Source organism: Cibotium barometz, chromosome 38 (assembly GCF_041138505.1).
Source record: "Cibotium barometz isolate CiBa-2024 chromosome 38, ASM4113850v1, whole genome shotgun sequence".
NCBI lineage: Eukaryota > Viridiplantae > Streptophyta > Polypodiopsida > Cyatheales > Cibotiaceae > Cibotium > Cibotium barometz.
Genome location: NC_141083.1, coordinates 46,930,941 through 46,951,728, shown reverse-complemented (window position 1 = coordinate 46,951,728; position 20,788 = coordinate 46,930,941). Strand labels below are relative to the sequence as shown.

Below are 20,788 nucleotides of genomic sequence, written 5' to 3'. Positions count from 1 at the left end.
ATATGATCGGTCTAGGAGATGAGTTCTATGGACTTAGACAGAACGGGTCGCCAGTGCTTCAGTTTTCCGGCAAGGTTATCACTTTAGCAACACAACAGTTAGGGCTATCTGCGCAGGCCAAGATGGAGCGATTCATTCGTGGATTGGATCCCAACATCCGGTTCACAGTTCGCAACTTTGAACCCAGTACATATGACCGGGCTTTGACTCTCGCTAAAAATGAAGATGAATGGAGACAAGTCCAAGCAGTCATCCCAGTACCAAACCCCAGCAACAGCAATCTGCTGCACAGCCAGGGAAGGGCAATGCATCTTCCAAAGATGCTAAGAAGGACGACAGTAATAGCTCCAATTTAGGGGGTAAGAAGGATAAAGAATCTAAGCCTAAGAAAAGCCCTGATGAAAAGGCTAAAGCAGGCATTACTGGAGGCTATCTCCCTCCAGAGGAGGAGAACAAGCCGCCAAGGCACCTTCTGCCGGTTGCCACAGTATCTCCAGCTCCTCCAGCCCCGCCTACTACCACCAATGCAGTTCAGCTTTTACCTTCTATGCATCCTATGCCATCCGTGGTATTTAATGCTAAGCAGGAGGGTGAGAGCGATGCTGCACAGAAAAGCCTCATCCGAGCTTATGGCTCTGCCAAGGGCCGACAGTTTGTGGTCCTACTCGACATGGGTAGTTCTGAAGACGCCATCTCTCCCCAGTTGGCTAACAAGATGAGCTGCACATTAGTACCATATCATTTGGATGTGGACGGGTTCACACTTGGTCTCCACACCCACATATCTCAGAAGACACAACAGTTTGCCTTTGAAGTTCAGAAGGCCTCATTCCAACGAGATTTCATTGTCTCGCCTCTTTTGGGGTGTGACATGATCTTAGGAATCCAGTGGTTTCGCCAATATGAGCCTGTTCCCGATTGGAGACAGGACACTTTTACTATCTGTAAAGGTTTTCCTGAGCCCGTCATGATTTGTGGGGATAGAAGCATTCTCGGCATCCTATTGATTTCGCATCTCCAGGTCTGACGAGCTATCCACAAGGGAGCGGAAGGAGCACTCCTTTATGTTCGTGCTCAGATAGCCTCTACCTCATCGGTAGCATCTATCTCATCTTCCATCCCACAGTTAGCAGACCTCTTGTTAGACATTAGGACATGCTGCTTAGGGACGAACTTCCACCTAGTCTCCCTCCATCCCGTCCTGAGGACCATCATATTGATTTGGTCCTTGGATCAGAACCTCCTAGCAGGTTTCCCTATTGTCTTTCCAAGACTTTAGAGGGCGAGCTAGAAAGACAGTTATTTGAGTTTCTTCGAGCCGGATTCGTTCGGCCTTCGTCCTCACCATTTGTTGCACCCATCCTATTTGTCCAAAAGAAGGACAAGTCTGCACGCCTTTGTGTAGACTACAGGGCATTGAATAAACTCACCATTAAGAATAAGTTTCCTATGCCAAGGATTGAGTAAATTTTGGAGCGTTTAGACAGTGCAAAATTTTTCACTAAGATCGACCTCAAGAGTGGTTACCATTAGGTCCGCATTTTCGAAGCTGACATTCCAAAAATAGCTTTTCGGATAGAGCGTGGTCACTACAAGTTCGTAGTCATGCCTTTTGGGCTTACAAATGCATCCGCGACCTTCAATAAAATGATGTCCAGGATTTTCGCAGTCCTCATTGGTAAGTATGTTTTCATCTTTCTTGATGACATACTTGTATTTTTAGCCACTGTGGAGCAGCATGAGAAGGATGTGGAGAAAGTCTTGCAACTTTTGTGAGATAATGGGCTCTACATAAACGCCAAAAAGTCTAAGGAAGTTCAATACTTGGGCTATATCATTGGTTCCGATGGGATTCGATTGGACCCCTCAAAGGTTCAGGAGATCTTAGATTGGGATATCCCTCAGACTGCCCAAGAGATCTATTCTTTCGTAGGTCTTTGTCAAGCCTACAGTACCCATGTTTACCAGTTTTCCAACCTTGCAGCACCTCTCACCGACTTGCTCAAGGGGGTGAAGACTCGTAAACAAAAAGTCTCAGTCATCACAGGCAAGGTGCTTGATGCATTCCGTGCACTTGCTTGTTTTGAAGTTAGCATCTTGGGATGAACCTTTCGAGGTCATTACTGATGCAAGCAATGCAGCCATAGGTGCAGTTCTCCAGCAGGACAATAGACCCGTGACATACTACAGTAGAAAGTTGGATATTGCTGAAAAGAATTATTCGGTATATGACAAAGAGCTTTTGGGTGTGATCACAATGCTCAAACATTGGAAGCCTTTTCTTTATGGACAGGTTTTCAGAATCAAAACAGACCACCAGCACTTAAGTGGCTTCAAATAATGCCAAGTGCCCAATGGAGTGATCGGCAAGCCAGGTGGAGTCAACTCTTCCAACAGTTTGGAGGAATGATTGAGTACATCTCTGGTAAGCATAACCCAATAGCAGATGCTCTTAGTCGAAAGGCCAACATCCAGGTAGTCCAGGAGTCTACCATTCTCGAAATCACAGGGAAGGACTTAGCATGAAAGACCAATATGTCGACTCCCTTGAGTTTGGTACTTAGAATAATTTGGCCCTCAGTTTTGAGCCTGGTCATTATTCACTGCAGAACGGTTGGTTGTTCTTCAAGAATCGTCTCTGTGTCATTCGGGAAAAGCGATCAGCTCTTTTACATGATGTCCATGACTCCTTAGTTGGAGGACATAGAGGTATCAACAGTACCCTTGAGAAATTAGAACGGTCTTTTTACTGGCCAAAAATGAGGCATGATGTATATTCACATGTTCAAGCCTGTAAGATTTGTCAAAAAGTAAAGGTCCCACATACAAAGAAGGCTGGTTTACTTCAACCTTTACCTATCCCCGACGAACCTTTCATCTACATATCTATAGCCTTTGTAGGGCCTCTACCAGCATCCACCGGATCCCGCAACACTCAGTGTTTTACCATTGTGGATCGCTTCAGTAAGTTCTGCATGCTCATTCCATGCGACCGTACGGCCACAGCTGAAGACGTAGCCCGTCTTTCTCTCAAACATTGGTACCCTATTTGTGGTTTGCCTAGCACTATTACATCAGATAGAGATTCCAAGTTTACCTCGCATTTCTGGAGGACGTTATTCGAAAACTTTGGAACTAAGTTACAATTGTCTAGTGCATTCCATGGCCAGACAGAAATTTATAACGAGTTGGCCTTTGATGTTCTCAAGTCATATTGTCATGACCAGCAGTCCAAATGGAAACATTATCTTCCATTGGTCCAAGCCATCCTGAACGATACTCATTCAACCAGTGTCTGTCACGTGCATCCCGCACTTGGATGCCACGTAGACATTCTGTACAGAAGGTGCAGGACCTGGGATGGTGAACTGGTCCCATGTGAGCCCAGTCCGGGACGAGTCAGCCAGGGATCCATCTCAGTTGTCCGAGGTCAGGTGTGCATTGTCCTGCACATGCGTCCAAGGTCAGGTGTGCACTGTCCTGCACATGAAGCAGTGCCAGTCCGCGCTGTGAGTCTCCCTCTGGAATGATGTCAGATGTTCTGTGTATCTGGTTTGCAACTGGATGCCACGCCTCTGTAGGCATGTAGGTTTGCATGTAGAGATGGGGCCAGCCCATAGGGCTACCCCAGTGCGAAGTTTTGCACTTGCATTCTTAGTATGGGCATGGGGGAGGTGTAGAACCACCCCCAAGGGGCCAGGAGGGCCCAAGCTTTGCCCACCAGCCAAGGCATGGGCTGGAGGGGCTGTCGGCCAGCTGTACTGCTGCTGGACAGGCAGCCGACTGGGTCTAATACCCTACCCAGCTAGTCGGCCAGGTGTAGGGAGCAGTCCCACACCCATGCGTTGATTGCCCAGCAGCCAGGATGCTGCCCCAGAAGCATGCGCAGGCTGGACAGCAGGGTGGCATAGTGTGAAAGCATTTATTATTAGTGTGCAAGCATTTTATTGGAAAATATCTAGTCGTGGGGCTTCATGAAACAGGCCGACTGGATGCTATGTGGGGTATAAAAGCCCAGCCAAGAACTCAATGATCTCATCTCATAATTCACCAAGTGCTCCAAGCAAACAAGGGCCAGGACAGCCAAGAACATTGCTAACGCAAAGGGGTGAAGGACTGAAGGTCAAGGGCAGGTTTTCCAGCCAAGAAAAGGTCAAGTACTTTGTATTTGTTTTCAGATTTACATCATTCTAATAAAGCAAATACACCATCCGTGGTGGGGGCCCTATAGAGGGTAATTGGGACCCAATACTGTGTCCTCTCCATCTCCCCTTTCTCTCTCTATTTTCTGCACATCGTCTTTCAGTTTGTGCGTTAATTCCGTCGCGAAAAGAGTGCTGATTTCTGAGTTTTGAAGTACCGATCCTTCTCCGAAGCTTCCGCATATTACAGTGTCGGACGGACTCCATATGAAGCAGTTTTTGGTTGCCGTTTCTCTTCTCCTTTGACGAGATTGGTGTCTCCATCTCTAGAGGCTAATAAAACCACAGAAATATTTTCTGAAATCATTGAGTCAGTCAAGGACCGCTTGACCAAAGCACAGGAAGCTTTTAGTAGCAGACAGGCAAATAAGTCTAGACGAGATGTCCACTTCAAGAAAGGAGATTGGGTCTATCTGTGCATCACGAAACAAAGATTGAAACAAGTGGGCAAACGTTGTCCCAAGCTTTCATTCTGTAGTTTTGGACCTTTCCCAATAGTTAAAAAGATAAGTGATGTCTCCATGAAGTTAAAGTTGCCTAACAGTTGGACGATGCATGATGTTTTCCATGTTTCTTGGCTAAAACCATATGTTGGACGAGAAGTTTTTGATGTTTCAGATGAACAACAGCTAGACGTGGTAGACGAAGCCGAAGTCATTGAGCTTGAGCAGATCCTTCTTTATCGTTGGAAGCATGGTTCCGGTCGACGGATACGTTAGTTCTATACGAGGTTCTGAGATCGAGGTACCCACCACGAAGCCGTTTGGCTAGACAAGGAGTTCTTTCAAGAGTACCCCCAGTTATTAGCGGACTACTTGGAAGCCATGTTAGCGGACTACTTGGAAGCCATAAACCTGCCGCCAAGCTAAGCAGGAGGGAATGTCACTTGTACTCTGCACTTTAGTGCATGGTGACAAGCTGGCTCATCATCATCAGTACAACATTGTACAATATTAGTACCTTTTAGGATGATAATTGTCATACGTCGTGACCCCATTGTAATCCTCAGTCCAGGATAAGTCAGGCACGAGCTACGTAGGTCATTCTCAGCCTTAGACAGTCAGTCAGTCAGTCCAGGTCTCTTAACCTACTTGAAGAGATGCATTCATACATGTAGAGTCAGTAGAAGCCTTAGAGTTTGCATCGGGACGTGTGTGCATTTATGCATAGCATTCATTCCATATGCATGTAGGCCATCTAGACCATTGCAGAAGTCTTCAGATATCATCTAGTAGCCATCAGAATTTATCCAATATTATTCCCATATTTTACAGCATTTATTGGGCATTTTTTACATCATTTATATATTTTTATTGGACAAGTGCAGTCGGCCAGCCCTGTAGCCAGCCGATTAGCACCCCATGTCCATATAAATAGCTCAGCATATCATCCATTCATTCATTCATAACATGTTCAGCCTTGAAGACCTCATCGCCTAGAGCCTTTAGCATAAGGAGCATAAAGCGATTGCAGAATTCAGCACCTTATACCTCAGCGTTTTCCTCATCAGCATCTAGGAGCATCAACGCTTGAGCAATTCAGCCTTTGTGCAGTAAAATGCAGTATCTACAGCATTCAGCCTTTAGTCCCCTTTGCGTTTTCAGCATACATATAGTTTTCAGCATTCATATATCTTCATCGTTTTGCTACAGCCACTTGGTGAAGGTAAAACTCAGCATTCATATTCATTTACAGCATTCATACATAGCCTAGAACAGTCCCAAACAGCCCCTATCTCAGCCACAGATTTGCAGCCTTCCCTCATTTCATTGGTAAGAGTGCATAGGCTCGAGATTGGACATCATTGGTGCTTCTACAGTCGTGTAGAGTTCAACCCAACTCTTGGTCTTCCTAGATCTTGCGTTTGGCTTATCGTCAGTCTCTTCAAAGTAATAAAGCAAATACTATTCTGGTAACGGGATAGGGGACCCTTCAGTGGGTAATTCGAGACCCCATACGGTGTACAGTTTCCATCTCTCTCTCTCTCTCTCAAATCTCTTAAAGTTTGAAGTCTTAAAGTGGATTGCTAAACTCACGAAACTCAGGATACAGAAGACGGTGTGATCATTTGTGTGACAGGATCCTTAATTAGGAATACTTCCGCTGTGTGTTACATGAGCCTATTCCCAATTGGGGACAGGACACTTTTACTATCTGTAAAGGTTTTCTTGAGCCTGTCATGACTCATGGGGATAGAAGCATTCTTGGCATCCCATTGATTTCTCATCTGTAGGCCCGACGAGCTATCCGCAAGGGAGCGGAAGGGGCACTACTTTATGTTTGTGCTCAGACAGCCTCTACCTCATCGGTAGCAGCTATCTCATCTTCAGTCCCACAGTTAGCAGATCTCCTATCTAGATATCAGGACATTATGCTTAGGGGACTATCTCCAGCCTAGTCTTCCCCCATCCCGTCCTGAGGACCATCATATCGATTTGGTCCCTTGATCCAAACCTCCTAGCAGGTTCCCCTATCGTCTTTCCAAGACTTTAGAGGGTGAGCTAGAAAAGCAGTTATCTAAGCTCCTCCGAGCCAAATTCGTTCGGCCTTCTTCCTCACCATTTACTGCACCCATCCTCTTTGTTCAAAAGAAATTCAAGGTTGCACGCCTTTGTGTAGACTATAGGGCATTGAATAAGCTCACCATTAAGAATAAGTTTTCCATGCCAAGGATTGAGTACATTTTGGAGCGTTTAGACAGTGTGAAATTTTTCACTAAGATCAACCTCAAGAGTGGTTACCATCAGGTCCGCATTTTTGAAGCTAACATTCCAAAAACAGCTTTCCGGACAGAGCGTGGTCACTATGAGTTCGTAGTCATGCCTTTTGGGCTTACCAATGCACCGGGAACGTTCAATAAAATGATGTCCAGGATTTTTCGTAGTCCTCATTGGTATGTGTGTTTTCATATTTCTTGATGACATACTTGTATTCTCAGCCACTACGGACCAGTATCAGAAAGATGTGGAGAAAGTCTTGCAACTTTTGCGAGATAATGGGCTCTACATAAACGCCAAAAAGTCTATCTTCGGTGTTAAAGAGGTTCAATACTTGGGCTATATCATCGGTTCCGATGGGATTTGATTGGATCCCTCAAAGATTCAAGAGATCTTGGATTAAGACATCCCTCGGATCGCCCAAGAGATCCATTCTTTCGTAGGTCTTTGCCAAGCCTACAGCACCCATGTTCACCCGTTTTCCAACCTTGCAGCACCTATCACCAACTTACTCAAGGGGGTGAAGACTCGTAGAGACAAAAAGTCTCAGACACAGGCAAGGCGCTTGATGCATTCTGTACACTCCAAAAAGTTGTCTCAGAAGCGCCTGTTTTGAAGGTAGCATCTTGGTATGAACCTTTTGAGGTCATTACTGATGCTAGCAATGTAGCCATAGGTGCAGTTCACCAGTAGGACAATAGACCTGTGGCCTACTATAGCCAAAAGTTGGATGTTGATGAAAAGAATTATTCAGTTTATGGCAAAGAGCTTTTGGGTGTGATCAGAGCGCTTAAACATTGGAAGACTTTCCTTTATGGATAGGTTTTCACAGTCAAAACAGACCACCAAGCACTTAAGTGGCTTCAAACCATGCCAAGTGCCCAGTGGAGTGATCGGCAAGCCAGATGAAGTTAGCTCTTTCAACAATTTGGAGGAATGATCGAGTACATCCCTGGTAAGCATAACCCAGTCGCGCAGATGCTCTTAGTCGAAAGGCCAGCATCCAAGCAGTGCAAGAGTCTACCATTCTCGAAATCATGGAGAAAGACTTAGATAGCATGAAAGACCAGTATGTCGACTCCCCGGGGTTTTGTACGCAATACAATTTGGCCCTCACTTTTGAGCGTGGCCTTTATTCATTGCAGAACGGTTGTTTGTTCTACAAGAACCGTCTTTGTGTCATTCGGGAAAAGCGAGCAGCTCTTCTCCATGATGCCCATGACTCCTTAGTTGGAGGACATAGAGGTATCAACAGTACCCTCCTGAAATTGGAACGGTCCTTATATTGGCCAATAATGAGGTGTGATGTATATTCACATGTTCAAGCCTGGAAGATTTGTCAAAAAGTTAAGGTTCCACATACAAAGAAGGCTGGGTTACTTCAACCTTTGCCTATCCTTGATGGACCTTTTATCAACATTTCTATGGACTTTGTAGGGCCTCTACCAGCATCCACCGGATCCCGTAACACTCAGTGTTTTACCATTGTGGATCGCTTTAGTAAGTTCTGCATGCTCATCCCATGCAAGCATACGGCCACAACGGAGGACGTAGCTGTCCGAATACGCAGCGGATATGAGACAATCTGCTGATAGCACAACGTAGCAAGACACCAACATGAAGATGAGCAAACGCAAGAGAACCTCCAGCAAGAAAAACGCTAAAAAGTGTGTGTGGAAGAGAAAACGTAGATGAGAGATAGTGTGGCTGTCTGAACTCTGCACTATATACAGTAGATCCGGTACAATACTCAACAGAGAGTGTGGGGGGGCAAGGGGCCATTTTATATGGCCCCAGGCTGCTGGTCGGCCAATCCAGAACAGGCCAGCAGCCATATGCTCACGACCAGCACCAAAGGCCCATGACCAGCAAACAATCAGGTCGGCCAGCCAACCTACAGTCGGCCAGTGCTACAGATCAGGTTGGGTAGAAAACCATCAGTCGGCCAGCATACTGTAGCATACTAAATCAGCCGACAACCCTCCCACACCCAAAAAATGGAAAAAATACATGGAGAGTGAGGAAAAATGGGAAAACATCAAAACTGGGCAGGCACACCGACAACAGAGGTCTTGGTGTAATGTACAAACATGAGATGACTGCCAACACCCCCTCTCAGCTCCTGGATGTGGAACCAACCCCAGGGAGCTGGAGTGCCGCCGGAGCATGGTAAAGACTTCGTGAAGAGGTCTGCCGCATTGTCCTCCCTTGAACAAAACTCTAGCAAGATGTCATCAGCAAAAAACTTCTCATGAACAAAGCGACTCTGGATGACCGTGGGTTCCTCCTATGGAAACCTAATCTCGCCAAGTAACCTCTGCAACCGCACCACCTCGCAAGCATCCCGGTACTCTGCCTCTGTGGACGACAAGCCAATAGTCGGCTGCCTCTTGTTGCTGCTCCATGAAACAGCTCTTGAGCCGAGGGTAAAACTGCAAACCGATGTAAATCTCCTCGTGTCTGGATCTCCTCCCCAATCTAAGTCACTCCAACCGTGGAGTCAGACTCCATCCGTCGTTCCCCCTCTAGGATCGCAGCAGAGTCCAAGATCCTTCGTATGCTGCAGAAACTGCAAGATCTGCAATCGTGCGTCCCAATGAGTCTTCAAAGGCGTCTGCAGAAATGAGCTCAATAGCCCCACCAGGCAGCTCAAGTTCAATCTGGTGTTCAACAACCAAATCAATGAACCAAACCGCTTCCGAAACAAAGAGGCATCAACCTGCTCACAAGGATCATCAACTGTAACATTGGTATGCCAAGTCCTGGAAACCTGCTGAAGACCACACAAGGCCTTCCGGAACTTGTAAACCACCCCCTCTGAACCCGGAACCCCAAAGCCTGGAGGCTACTCAACATCCTCCTCCACCTGCAAGTCACCATCTACCACTTGCTTGGCTTTCCTACAAGTCCCTTGGGAAAGAGCTTCCTCAACTGCAAGAGGCTCTTTGTCCTGATTGATACGAGACATTAGAGCATAGTTCACATGTAAAGGCTCCTCTGATTGATGAACGCAAGAACTGGAATGTTCCTGCCTACTGCTACCATCATCTGGCAAGCCATCCACCATCTGGTCCTGGAAAGCCTGCTACAACGTATCCACACTCAAGTGGTCATGACGAAACTGCCACCCATCACCTAACTGAGAACCTATAAGAGAGAGTGCTGAGAGTTTGTAAATCCCATTCTCCACTCCGCCTTCCCATACAACCTGGCCTGCCGCTTTGTCCCGGAGAGCAACAAAAGGCTCCTCAAACTCCACCCGTACACCAATCTTGCAAACCTCATGCAATGACAACAGATGAAAACCAAGAGATGGGACAAAAAGAACCTGGGAGGAATGCTTTCCCCCTCTGCCATCGGGAACAATCTCTGACCTGCCCTCACTGTGAATAGGGATAGTGGACTCGTCACCAATCAAGATGTGACCTGCGTGCCTCCGAAGATCCTGTAATAACTCTCGGGAAGGAGTCATGTTCCTGGAAGCACCACTGTCTAGAATCCAATCCCGAGTGTCCCTAGCGGTGAGTCCAACCGCCTCCTTGCTCGAAGAAGATGAAACGCCTGTGCACAAAAGCTAGAGTCTTCACGATTACTGCTGAGGAATCTTCACCCTTCTCGGTGATCTGCTTAGGACATTTTCTCCAATAATGGCCTTTCTCGCCACAATTGTTACAGGTCCTCTTTGCCTTCAAAGGCGTCATGATCCACGTCAGGCTCCTGCTCGAAAGACTTCTCCTGTGAAGACTTCCCTTATTGCGGCCTTGCGATTGTTGGCTAGTCAAGGCCTCAGAACCTCCACCTTGTGGAGGGTTCAAAAAACGCTCTTCTTGGTCCAAGACCATAGGCACAAGCTCCTCCCATGTGGTGCTGAGCCTGCCACCACTGGTGATCAAAGAGGAGTAAAATGCTGAGTGCTGAGAGGTCAGAAGAGACAACAAAGTGATGGCCATGTCCTCTGAAGATATATCCTTCCCAACCTGAAGAACCTCCTGCTGAAGAGCCTGCAACTTGTTGATGTGCTCTCGCATTGTCGACGACTTCGGAGGATCCATCACCCGCATTTGAACTTCCAAGGAGATCCTCTTCATGGGTGATACCCTGTTGTACAGAGAAGCCAAATGCTGCCAAATCCCTCTGGCCAGCGTCATATGCTTTATATGGTTGATCACCTGTGGTGTGCAATTTAGGAAGATGAAAGAACGCACACGGGCATTGACACGATCCCACAATTGTGCTTGAGTCTCCCGTTCTTTCCGAGTAGAGGGTAACAATTCCCCGTCCTCCAACTCCGGCCGTGGAACACTAACAATAATGAAATCAGCCAAGTAATAAGACTCCAATACAGACTCCATCATTACCTTCCATATGCCGTAGTTGGTCCCGTCCAACTGTTGATCCACGGGGAACATCGGGAGAGTAGGGATCTTCACGTGCTTCTCAGCCATCTCAAGCAAGTCTGCCATCGGGGGGGTTACTTTGGTCCTGTGAAGGGAGCGTGGGTGGGGAAAAAAAAATAATGAAGAAGAGGTTGCAACTAATATGCAAGGTGGCTGTCCAACGGTGATGGCCACCTTCTACCCAATCTCCAAGTCCCAAACAGTCCAAGAGATCTCCAATCAGCACCAAAAAACCAGCAGTCCTGCAAGCTCTTCAAATCTCTCGTAAGCTCCAAGGTCTTCAAGAAACAGTCCCGCAAGCTCTCCAATTGTCTCCAACCTTCAAGCCACCTTGGGCTGTGATACCATGTCGGAATACGCGGCGGATACGAGACAATCTGCTGAAAGCACAACGTAGCAAGACACCAACATGAAGATGAGCAAACGCAAGAGAAATTCCAGCAGGAAAAATGCTGAAGTGTGTGTGGAAGAGAAAATGCAGATGAGAGAGAGTGTGGCTGTCTGAACTCTGCACTATATACAATAGATCCGGTACAATACTCAACGGAGAGTGTGGGGGGGCAAGGGGCCATTTTATATGGCCCTAGGCTGCTGGTCGGCCAGTCCAAAACAGGGGCTGACAGCAGCCATATGCTCACAACCAGCACCAAAGGCCCACGACCATCAAACAATCAAGTCGGCCAGCCAACCTACAGTCGGCCAGTGCTACAGATCAGGTCGGGTAGCAAACCATCAATCCGCCAGCATACTGAATCAGTCGACAGCCCTCCCACACCCAAAAAAATGGAAAAAATACATGGAGAGTGAGGAAAAATGGGGAAACATTAAAACTGGGCGGACACACCCAACAGAGGTAGATGATTGCTAACAGTAGCTTGCCTTTTTCTCAAGCATTGGTATCCCATTTGTGGTTTGCTTGGCACCATTACATCAAACAGGGATTCCAAGTTCACCTCGCATTTTTGGAGGGCATTGTTTGAGAACTCTGGAACCAAGTTACAGCTGTCTAGTGCATTCCATCCAGAGAGACGGCCAGACAGAAATCTATAACCACTTGTTCTTTGATATTCTCAAGTCATATTGTCATGACCAGCAGTCCAAATGGGAGCATTATCTTCCATTGGTCCAAGCCATCTTGAACGATACTCATTCATCCAGTGTTGGACCGCACTCCGTATGAGGCAGCCTTTGGTCGCCGTTTCTCTTCTCTTTCGACGAGAATGGTGTCTCCATCCATCGAGGCTAACAAAACGACGGAAGCATTTTCCAAAATCATTGAGTCAGTTAAAGACCGCTTAACCAAAGTCCAGGAAGCTTATAGCAGACAGGCAAATAAGTCTAGATGACATGTCTACTTTAAGGAAGGAGATTGGGTCTATTTGTGCATCATGAAACAGAGATTGAAACAAGTGGACAAACGTTGTCCCAAGTTTTCTTGCCGTAGTTTTGAACCTTTTCCAATAGTTAAAAAGATAAGTGGTGTCTCCATGAAGTTAAAGTTACCTAACAGTTGGACGATGCATGATGTTTTTCATGTTTCTTGGCTAAAACCATATGTTGGACCAGAAGTGTTTGATGTTCCAGATGAACAACAGCCAGACGTGGTCGACGAGGCAGAAATCATTGAGCCTAAGTAGATCCTTCTTCATCGTTGGAAGCATGGTTCGGGTCGAAGACTACGTCAGTTCTATACGAAGTTCCGAGATTGAGGTACCCACGAAGCCGTTTGGCTAGACGAGGAGTTCTTTCAAGACTTCCTCTAGTTGTTGGCGGACTACTTGGAAGCCATGAACCTGCCGCCAAGCTAAGCAGGAGGGAATGTCACATGCACTCTGCATTGTAGTGCATGGTGACAAGATGGCTCATCATCATCAGTGCAACATTGTACAGTATTAGTATCCTTTAGGATGATATTTGTTGTACGGCGTGACCCCATTGTAATCCTCAGTCTAGGATATGTTAGGCACGAGCTACGTAGGTCATTCCTCAGCCATAGTGAGTGAGTGAGTGAGTGAGTCAAGTCCCTTAACCCACTTGGAGAGAATCATTCATGCATGTAGAGTCGGTAGAAACCTTAGGGTTTGCATTAGAAATCATTTTGCATATTGCATATCATTCATCCATTGCACATAGACCATTGCAGAAGCCTCAAGAGATCATCTAGTATTTTATCCAATTTATTTGGCATTTTTTCCATATTTTACAGCATTATTTCAGCATTTAAATACCATTATTCATCATGAACGAGTCGTGTAGCAAACATGCTACAGTCGGCCAGCTTCACAGCCAACAGACCAGCACTTGTGAGCATATAAATAGCCTTGCTATTGCATCATTCTATTCATCCCATCATCAAGCGTTGCAGTCCTCAGCCCTGGAACATCATCGCTTCCCTTGCAGCCGGCCAGCCACGCATCAGCAAAACGCAGCATCCCTTGCAGCCGGCCAGCCTCAGAGCTTCATCAACCTTGTGTTTTTCAACATACACAGCAGCCGGCCAGCATACATGCTTCATCTTCCTTGCATTTTCAGCAACTAGCAGCATTCAGCCTGCATACAACTCATCGTTTTGCTTCAGCCACTTTGGTGAAGGTAAAACTCAGCATTCTCATTCATTCATGGTGCATAACACAGCGTAGAAACAGTCCCAAACAGTCCATACCTCAGTGTCAGATTTGCAGCCTTCCCTCATTCCATTGGGAAGAGTGCATAGGCTCGAGTTCGGTCATTATTGGTACTTCTACAGCCGTGCAGAGTTCAGCCCGACTCTTGGTCCTCCGAGATCTTGCGTTGGCATATCGTTAGTCCAAAGTCATTCTCTTCAAAGTAATAAAGCAAATGCTATTGTGCTTATTCTTTCTATCTTTAGCGGTGCATTTGCCCTATCAACTACTTATTTGCTGTACTAATTCTTTCTATTTGCTACTTCCCTTAGTGCTAGGCTTCATTATGCATCTCCGGAGGTTTGATAGAAACTCAGTACGAAGGGCTTTGTGTGAATATATGCTCTTATGTGTTTGTGTGTGTGTGTGAGAGAGAGAGTATCTTGATACAGAGTTCTACATCCACTATTGGGCACTGATGATGTTAGTGGGGATGTCATAGTATCCGGTCCATACTATGCATAATGGAGTTGATAGTTATATAGTCTTGTGGGTTGACTACCATGAGTATATAACATGCACGTTCCTAAAAGGTGAATTTGGGTATGTTCTTGGATTCATCTAGGTATATAATAAAGCAAATGCTATTCCGGTAATGGGATAGGGGGCCCTTCAGTGGGTGATTCGGGACCCAATCTTGTTTACAGTTTCTCTCTCTCTCTCTCTCTCTCTCTCTCTCTCTCTCTATATATATATATATATATATATAAATCTTTTAAAGTTTGAAGTCATAAAAGTGGATTGCTAAACTCATGAAACTCAGGATACAGAAGGCGGCGTGAGACTTGTGTGACACGATCCTTAATTACGAATACTTCCGTTGCATGTTACATCATGATCCTTTTGGAACCTTCCTAGAACATAAATAGAGAAAATCACCAGGATAGCCAGGCCAAGGGAATCACATCATGTAAGGCTCGATGAGCCATACATGTACACCATGTTAGGCCCCACAAGCCACACATGTACTATCTTGTCAGGCTCCATAAGCCATACATGTATTGTCATGTCAGGCTCCATATGCCATACAGACACACCATGTCAAGCTCCATATGCCACACATGAATAGTAGATAACAGAAACTCAAGAATTTTGTGACACAAACTTAATTTGTGGAAGGTACCTTTCCCACTCAGACTGTCTCTTGGAAGACATGCCTTCAGCACATCCTCCATAGTTTGATTTGTCCTCTCCGTCTGACCACCCGACTCCGGATGATTGAAGATGACATGCTCAAGCGTGTTTCCAATTCGGAAAACATTGATTGCAAGAATTGTGGAGTGAATTTGGGATCCGACAATCTTCTCGGGCAATCCATAGAGCTTATATAATTGCTCCACGAAGAGCGACGCCAACTCGTGACTCTTGACCGATGACTTGGTAGGGATAAATCTAGCCGTCTGCAACCGACAGGCAGTCGAACAATGCAGGTGACACGTGACACTGCCATGTGGCAATGATGATGTGGCAGTGTTGACATGGCGGCAATTGGATACAGTTGGCCAATAGCAATACTACTAGCTGACTAAGAGCATTGGTGCATATATATACACATGGCTAGCCAAATCGTCATATCCATCGGCTTTCCTCGGTGTTGGACTTCACAGAGCGTTTCTCTGTAGGCAAAGTGCTGGCTAGGAGTGTACAATAGGTCATAGGGCTATGATTTGACGTCTTCATTTCAGCCACATCTTGTACTTGAATTTCAATTGTATTACTTCTTTCTTGTACATAATACAGAGCAGTAGTTTAGGACTCGTGTGTGTGACCCCCCCGCACTCTTGTTTCTATCGCTAGAAACCCCCAGCACATAAGTGCAAGTGCTCTAAAGTTGGTATCAGAGCCTAGGGAACCTACAAATTTCTTTTCTTTTCTGGCACCCGTGTGCGTTGACTGCTTGGATAGGGTAGAGCACCTAGATTCCAAGAGTCCACAAGTTCGGGTTTGGGGAAGTGAATATTGGGTTTTCTTTGGTGCACTTTCTCTTTGTACACATGCATTCACAACTCATTGATTTGCTTCTCAGCATGTAGGCATCCATGGAGGACAGGCAAGTGGCTAAAATGCAGGCTATATTTGCCTGTCTTGACAGGATGGAGTCGTCACCTTGAGCATCTAGTATTCTGGATCTAGAATTTACAAGGGTTCGTGACTCAGAGCAAGTCTTGGACGATTCCGAGGACGAAGTGAAGATGTCCAAACTTTGATATAGCATGAGTGCCATGACGCACCTAGTTCGGGGCACCTGGGCATACATAGAACCTTGGCCTTGGTTGGCCAGCATTTTCATTGGCCACACATGAAATCCTTTGTTGAGGATTATGTGTGGAAGTGTACCCAATTCCACCTTAATAAGGTTGAAAGGCTTAGAGCTAGAGGTTTATTGCATTCTTTGCAAATTCCTGAGAACAAGTGGCAAAGTTTCTCGTACGAGCTTTTCTACCCACCTAGTGTGGGGCACCCGGGCATACATAGAACCTTGGCCTTGGTTGGCCGGCATTTCCATTGGCCACACATCAAATCCTTTGTTGAGGATTATTTGTGGAAGTGTAAACAATGCCAGCTTAATAAGGCTGATTGGCTTAGAGCTAGAGGGTTATTGCATCCTTTGCAAATTTCTGAGAACAAGTGGCAGTGTGTCTCGTACGAGCTTTTTTACCCACCTTTTGATACCATGATTATATCTTGACATTGACTTATTGGTGGATATACCTTCTTTTGTGGAATTGAAGGTTTGGTACCTTTCTTAGCATTCTCGCATGAGGGTGTAGATAACTTTATTTGTCAGAGAGACGAATTAAATAAAGTTAGTTCTTCACAGGATGAATAAAGTCCGTGTTCTGCCACATGAGCATGAGTTATGGTCATGGCGTAGTGGGATCGACCTTTTTAGGTCATTTGTGATCCCAACCACCATGCTATCGATGTGTTGTAAACATATGAGAGCATGAAGTTGAAGGGTTTGGAGCTAAACTATTGCACTTGCGATAAGGAGATGTTAGCTATGGTTCATTCCTTGGAGATATCACTTTTCATATGGAGAAGTGAAGACCGATCACCATAGACAATGACCAAAATGATCTGTGGACAGAACAAAAAATCCGTTGTAGTCAGATATTTCAGCATTTTGGTGAGCAAGAAAAGACATGGTCCCCTGCCCCAAAATCCCCCCGAAAAGTTGAGATCTTGTTGTTCAGTCAAAATTGATGTCTTTCCAAGCTCGACCCCTGTTTGGAGGGTTTTGGGGAGTAAGAGTCGTGCACCCACCTGTAGGCGGAAGAAAGGCCATCGATCTTCCACCACAGTGGTGAGAGAACTTACTCTTCCGTGAGAGTCAAGATCAGTAACATGATTGTCTCGATCCCAACAAGGTCTGCACACACATTATGGTGTCGAAAACGCAATCCACAAGCCATGGCTCTTTTCCAAAAGATGTCTTGTGTCCTCCGTGTTACGTACTTGAACCTAACCATAGGGTTAGCCGACCTAATCTGGGGGCTAGGGGGGTAGTGGATTAGGAAAGCAGGCTGATTATAGGGGTCAAGGCTTACATAATAACTCGAAGTGAGTTATAAGTATAGCTTTTATTGGAAAAAGCTATATTAGTGAGGGTTATTGTATTGTTGTAGCCTTGTGCTATGATGTTCAGTACCTGACCATGAGAGTGCTAACCCACTGATGCCAGTCCATAGTGATGCAGATGGTCCCTCGGACGGGTTCTAGTGGTATGGGACACCAATGCTTATTTGGTATGGATGGGATTCTTGACCCCTATGCTCGTGGGTGATCCGGTTTACTGGATCTACAGTTGGGTGGTTAGGGTGAGCGTGAGCCTGTGTCTGCCAATTCTAACCATGTGTTTAACTTGTCTTTAGGGGATCTTGAAGAGGTTTTGATCGCGACAAACCACTGACACTCCAAGAGTTTTGACAGACTCTGTTGCAAGAGCTACATGATTCCATTCGAAGGGGGCAATAGAGATATTGAGCAAAATGCAATGTTTGACCATTGTGAAGTCATTTTTGTTGCCATGTAGGAGGCATAGCTAAGAGCAGTGGTTCAGACCATGATAATAAGTGCATATGTCAGATGCATGTCTCAAATGCGTGTCATGATTATGTAATCCTAGGGAGAAACTATTGTGAACCCTAATTTATGAAGGGTCTGGGTTGTTGAGTGATCTATGACTTAGGGTTTGCACAAGGTGGAGAAGGTGCTGGCTTGCTGATGTCCAGAGGCATTATGAGAATGAGGAGACATGTAACCAAAGAGCAACAAAAGACCGGCATTGCAGCTAGAAATGTGGGACTCTGCGGGCATGTTTGTTTCAGTTGGAGCAGCCCGGTCAGGTGCTCAAGGGTCAGCCAGGGGCTGGCATGTGAAACACCCCGTAAAATGCTATTTTTTTTTTCCTTTTGCAGCCGAGCATTACGGATGCATGTGTCATGATTGTGGTTCTAGGGAGAGAAAGACCATTGTGAGCCCTAATGGGATAAGGTTATTTAAGTGATCTATGACTTAAGAGTTTGCACAAGGTAGGTAAGGTGCTTGCTTGGTGGTGTTTGGAGCATAGTAACAGGAAACGGCTGTTTCCTAGCCAAAATTGCCAAATGCCATTTCTCAGGAGCTGTTTCCGTTTCCTAAACTCACCTGAGAATATTTCCCACTTTTCCCAGGGTAATTTTTTATTTTCCCCAATTTTCCTTGTTATCTCGTTTAGATTATGATCATCCCAAGTTTCTCCTCTATTTCATCATTTCTGTTTACATCTACTATATAATGTCAAAGGCATGCTGCTTCGGTTTCCTATTTTTCAAGCCGTTTCTGTTGCATGCAACTATGGTCCGGAGGCACGTTGAGAATGAGGAGACATGGAACCAAAGAGCAATGAAAGATCCGCGTTGCAGTTAGAAATGGGAGACAGTGGGCATGCTTGTTTGGGTAAAATCAGGAGCAAATCATGTTGGAGTAGGTTTGGGGAGGCCGCTGGCAGCCTGGTGATTCACCCAAGGGTCAGCCAGGGTCTGGCATGTGAAACGCTCTTTAAAAGGGTTTTTTTTTTTTCCTTATTGCATTGATACCTGGATTTTAATTGGTGATATTCCCTGATTAGATTTGCTCTCTGTACGCTATTTGGAGTATGCAGGCTACAACTTTCTACTTGCATGTGGGTTGGTGTGCCTGCTCTCTCTTTAAGTTCGTCAAGATGTTGGTTTGCATGCAAACTGCTTTAAGTTATGCGAAGTTCATTGTGGACAAATTAGAATAATATGGCTTTAGTATCACCAGTATTTAAAGAGAGGGAGTCGTACGGGCACGTGCGTATCTGCTTCACACGCGCTTTACATCCAGAGCTGATTTGGTATGTGCAGGCATGCACAGGCATTTCGTACTGTATGGTCTCATGGAGTACCTGGAGAAAAGGTTGTTTTTCTCTTATCCTCAATCGCCACTCTTGCTCTTTCCAGAGTTGCCAGATGCACGAGGAAATATTTTTTATTTGCATCTCTTGATCTTCCTTGGTTATTCTGTAGGCTACACCAGCACTTCACGGCGGATGAAATTTTGCAGCACTTGGACAGATTTTACAACATTGAAATGCTTGTATGTTTCTTTTCTTTGTTTTATGCATTGTAATTGCATCAGGTAGGAATGCCAGTCATTTCAATGGCATGCTTTTTCAGAAACCAGATGAAGAGGAGGAAATCCAGGGCCAGGAAGAAGACTTCACATTACCTCCGAGTTTCTTCAACCAAAAAGATGATGTCAAGGAGAGTTGAGTAAAACCCACATCTACTAGGCCCCTAAAAGAAGTTTATCTTTCAAAAGCCACATTTAGGGTACTAATAGTGAGAAGTAAACGAGCTTTAACATGACATTGAAAAAATTCAGCTTTGATAACTGCTCTGACAACGCACAAGGAGTGCTTATTTCTCAGCTTGATATGGGGCTAGATTGGTATACTGAAATCAGGCTATAAGTATGCTGTGTGCTTCTGTATCTTCAGCAGTTGTAATAATCACATAATTTGTTCATCTATGCTATAAATATAGAATTTGTCCTTAATTTAGAAAAGAAAATGGCAGTCATGGTGATGCATCCTTGGGTCTCTAAGAACGTGTTTGATGTAATGGGGTTTTAAAGAGGCACATAGTTTTAATATTAAATACATTTTGCTTTATCCCTCAATTTGACTAATCTTTGGAAAGAGTGTGACTAGGCTTTCACGACAATCGTTTTGATCATGATATTGGATTCTTTTGGGGAATAAGAGAAGAAAACAAATCAATGCAATTTGCACTGCTTTCTGCACGAGAACCTGTGTCAAGGGACAAGATCTTTACATTCACATCTGGATATTGGATTAATGACACAAAGACACATTAATGAGCATGATACTAATTACGTTTCAATCTTTCTTCCAATTGGTAGTATTAAATTAGCTACATGCCCTAATCGTCTAGACGATCATAGTTCCCAATTTACTGCAGCGATGAGAAAATTGTTTCCATAAACATATCAAGAAAAATGCGTCTTATGATAAAAAAACTATATCACTAACTATAATTTTACTTTTCATGTTTCTTTAATGGCTATTATACTTTTTTTTCCCCCGGCTAGTTTGTCACCATCCGTATTGGCCTGAGTTATTGTTTGTCACCATCCGTAGGCGCGTTTCACTGCCTGTAGGCGTTTCGTTAAGCGATGCCGTCAAGGGAACACCTAGTGGGGGTTTACATTTACAAAGTATTATTGGTAAGACATAATAGGCTTGGGCTTTGACTTCATGTGCTTAGTTCCATTGACTC

The 20,788-nt window shown here is 45.2% G+C and overlaps 1 protein-coding gene across 2 annotated transcripts in view; it reads left to right on the top strand.

The window, feature by feature from the left end:
* The window catches only part of LOC147616798 (uncharacterized), a 30,551-nt gene extending 10,492 nt beyond the window's left edge, over positions 1–20,059 (top strand). Inside the window, exons 3-5 of one of the 2 annotated variants that reach the window (XM_086777855.1) lie at positions 19,352–19,403; positions 19,514–19,583; positions 19,664–20,059. In XM_086777855.1, the coding sequence (XP_086633981.1) occupies positions 19,352–19,403; positions 19,514–19,583; positions 19,664–19,759 (218 nt within the window). In that variant the 3' untranslated portion in view covers positions 19,760–20,059. The remainder of the gene's footprint in view (positions 1–19,351; positions 19,404–19,513; positions 19,584–19,663) is intronic. The other variant, XM_086777856.1, reaches the window with a different exon arrangement.
* The last annotated feature ends 729 nt before the right edge of the window (positions 20,060–20,788 follow it).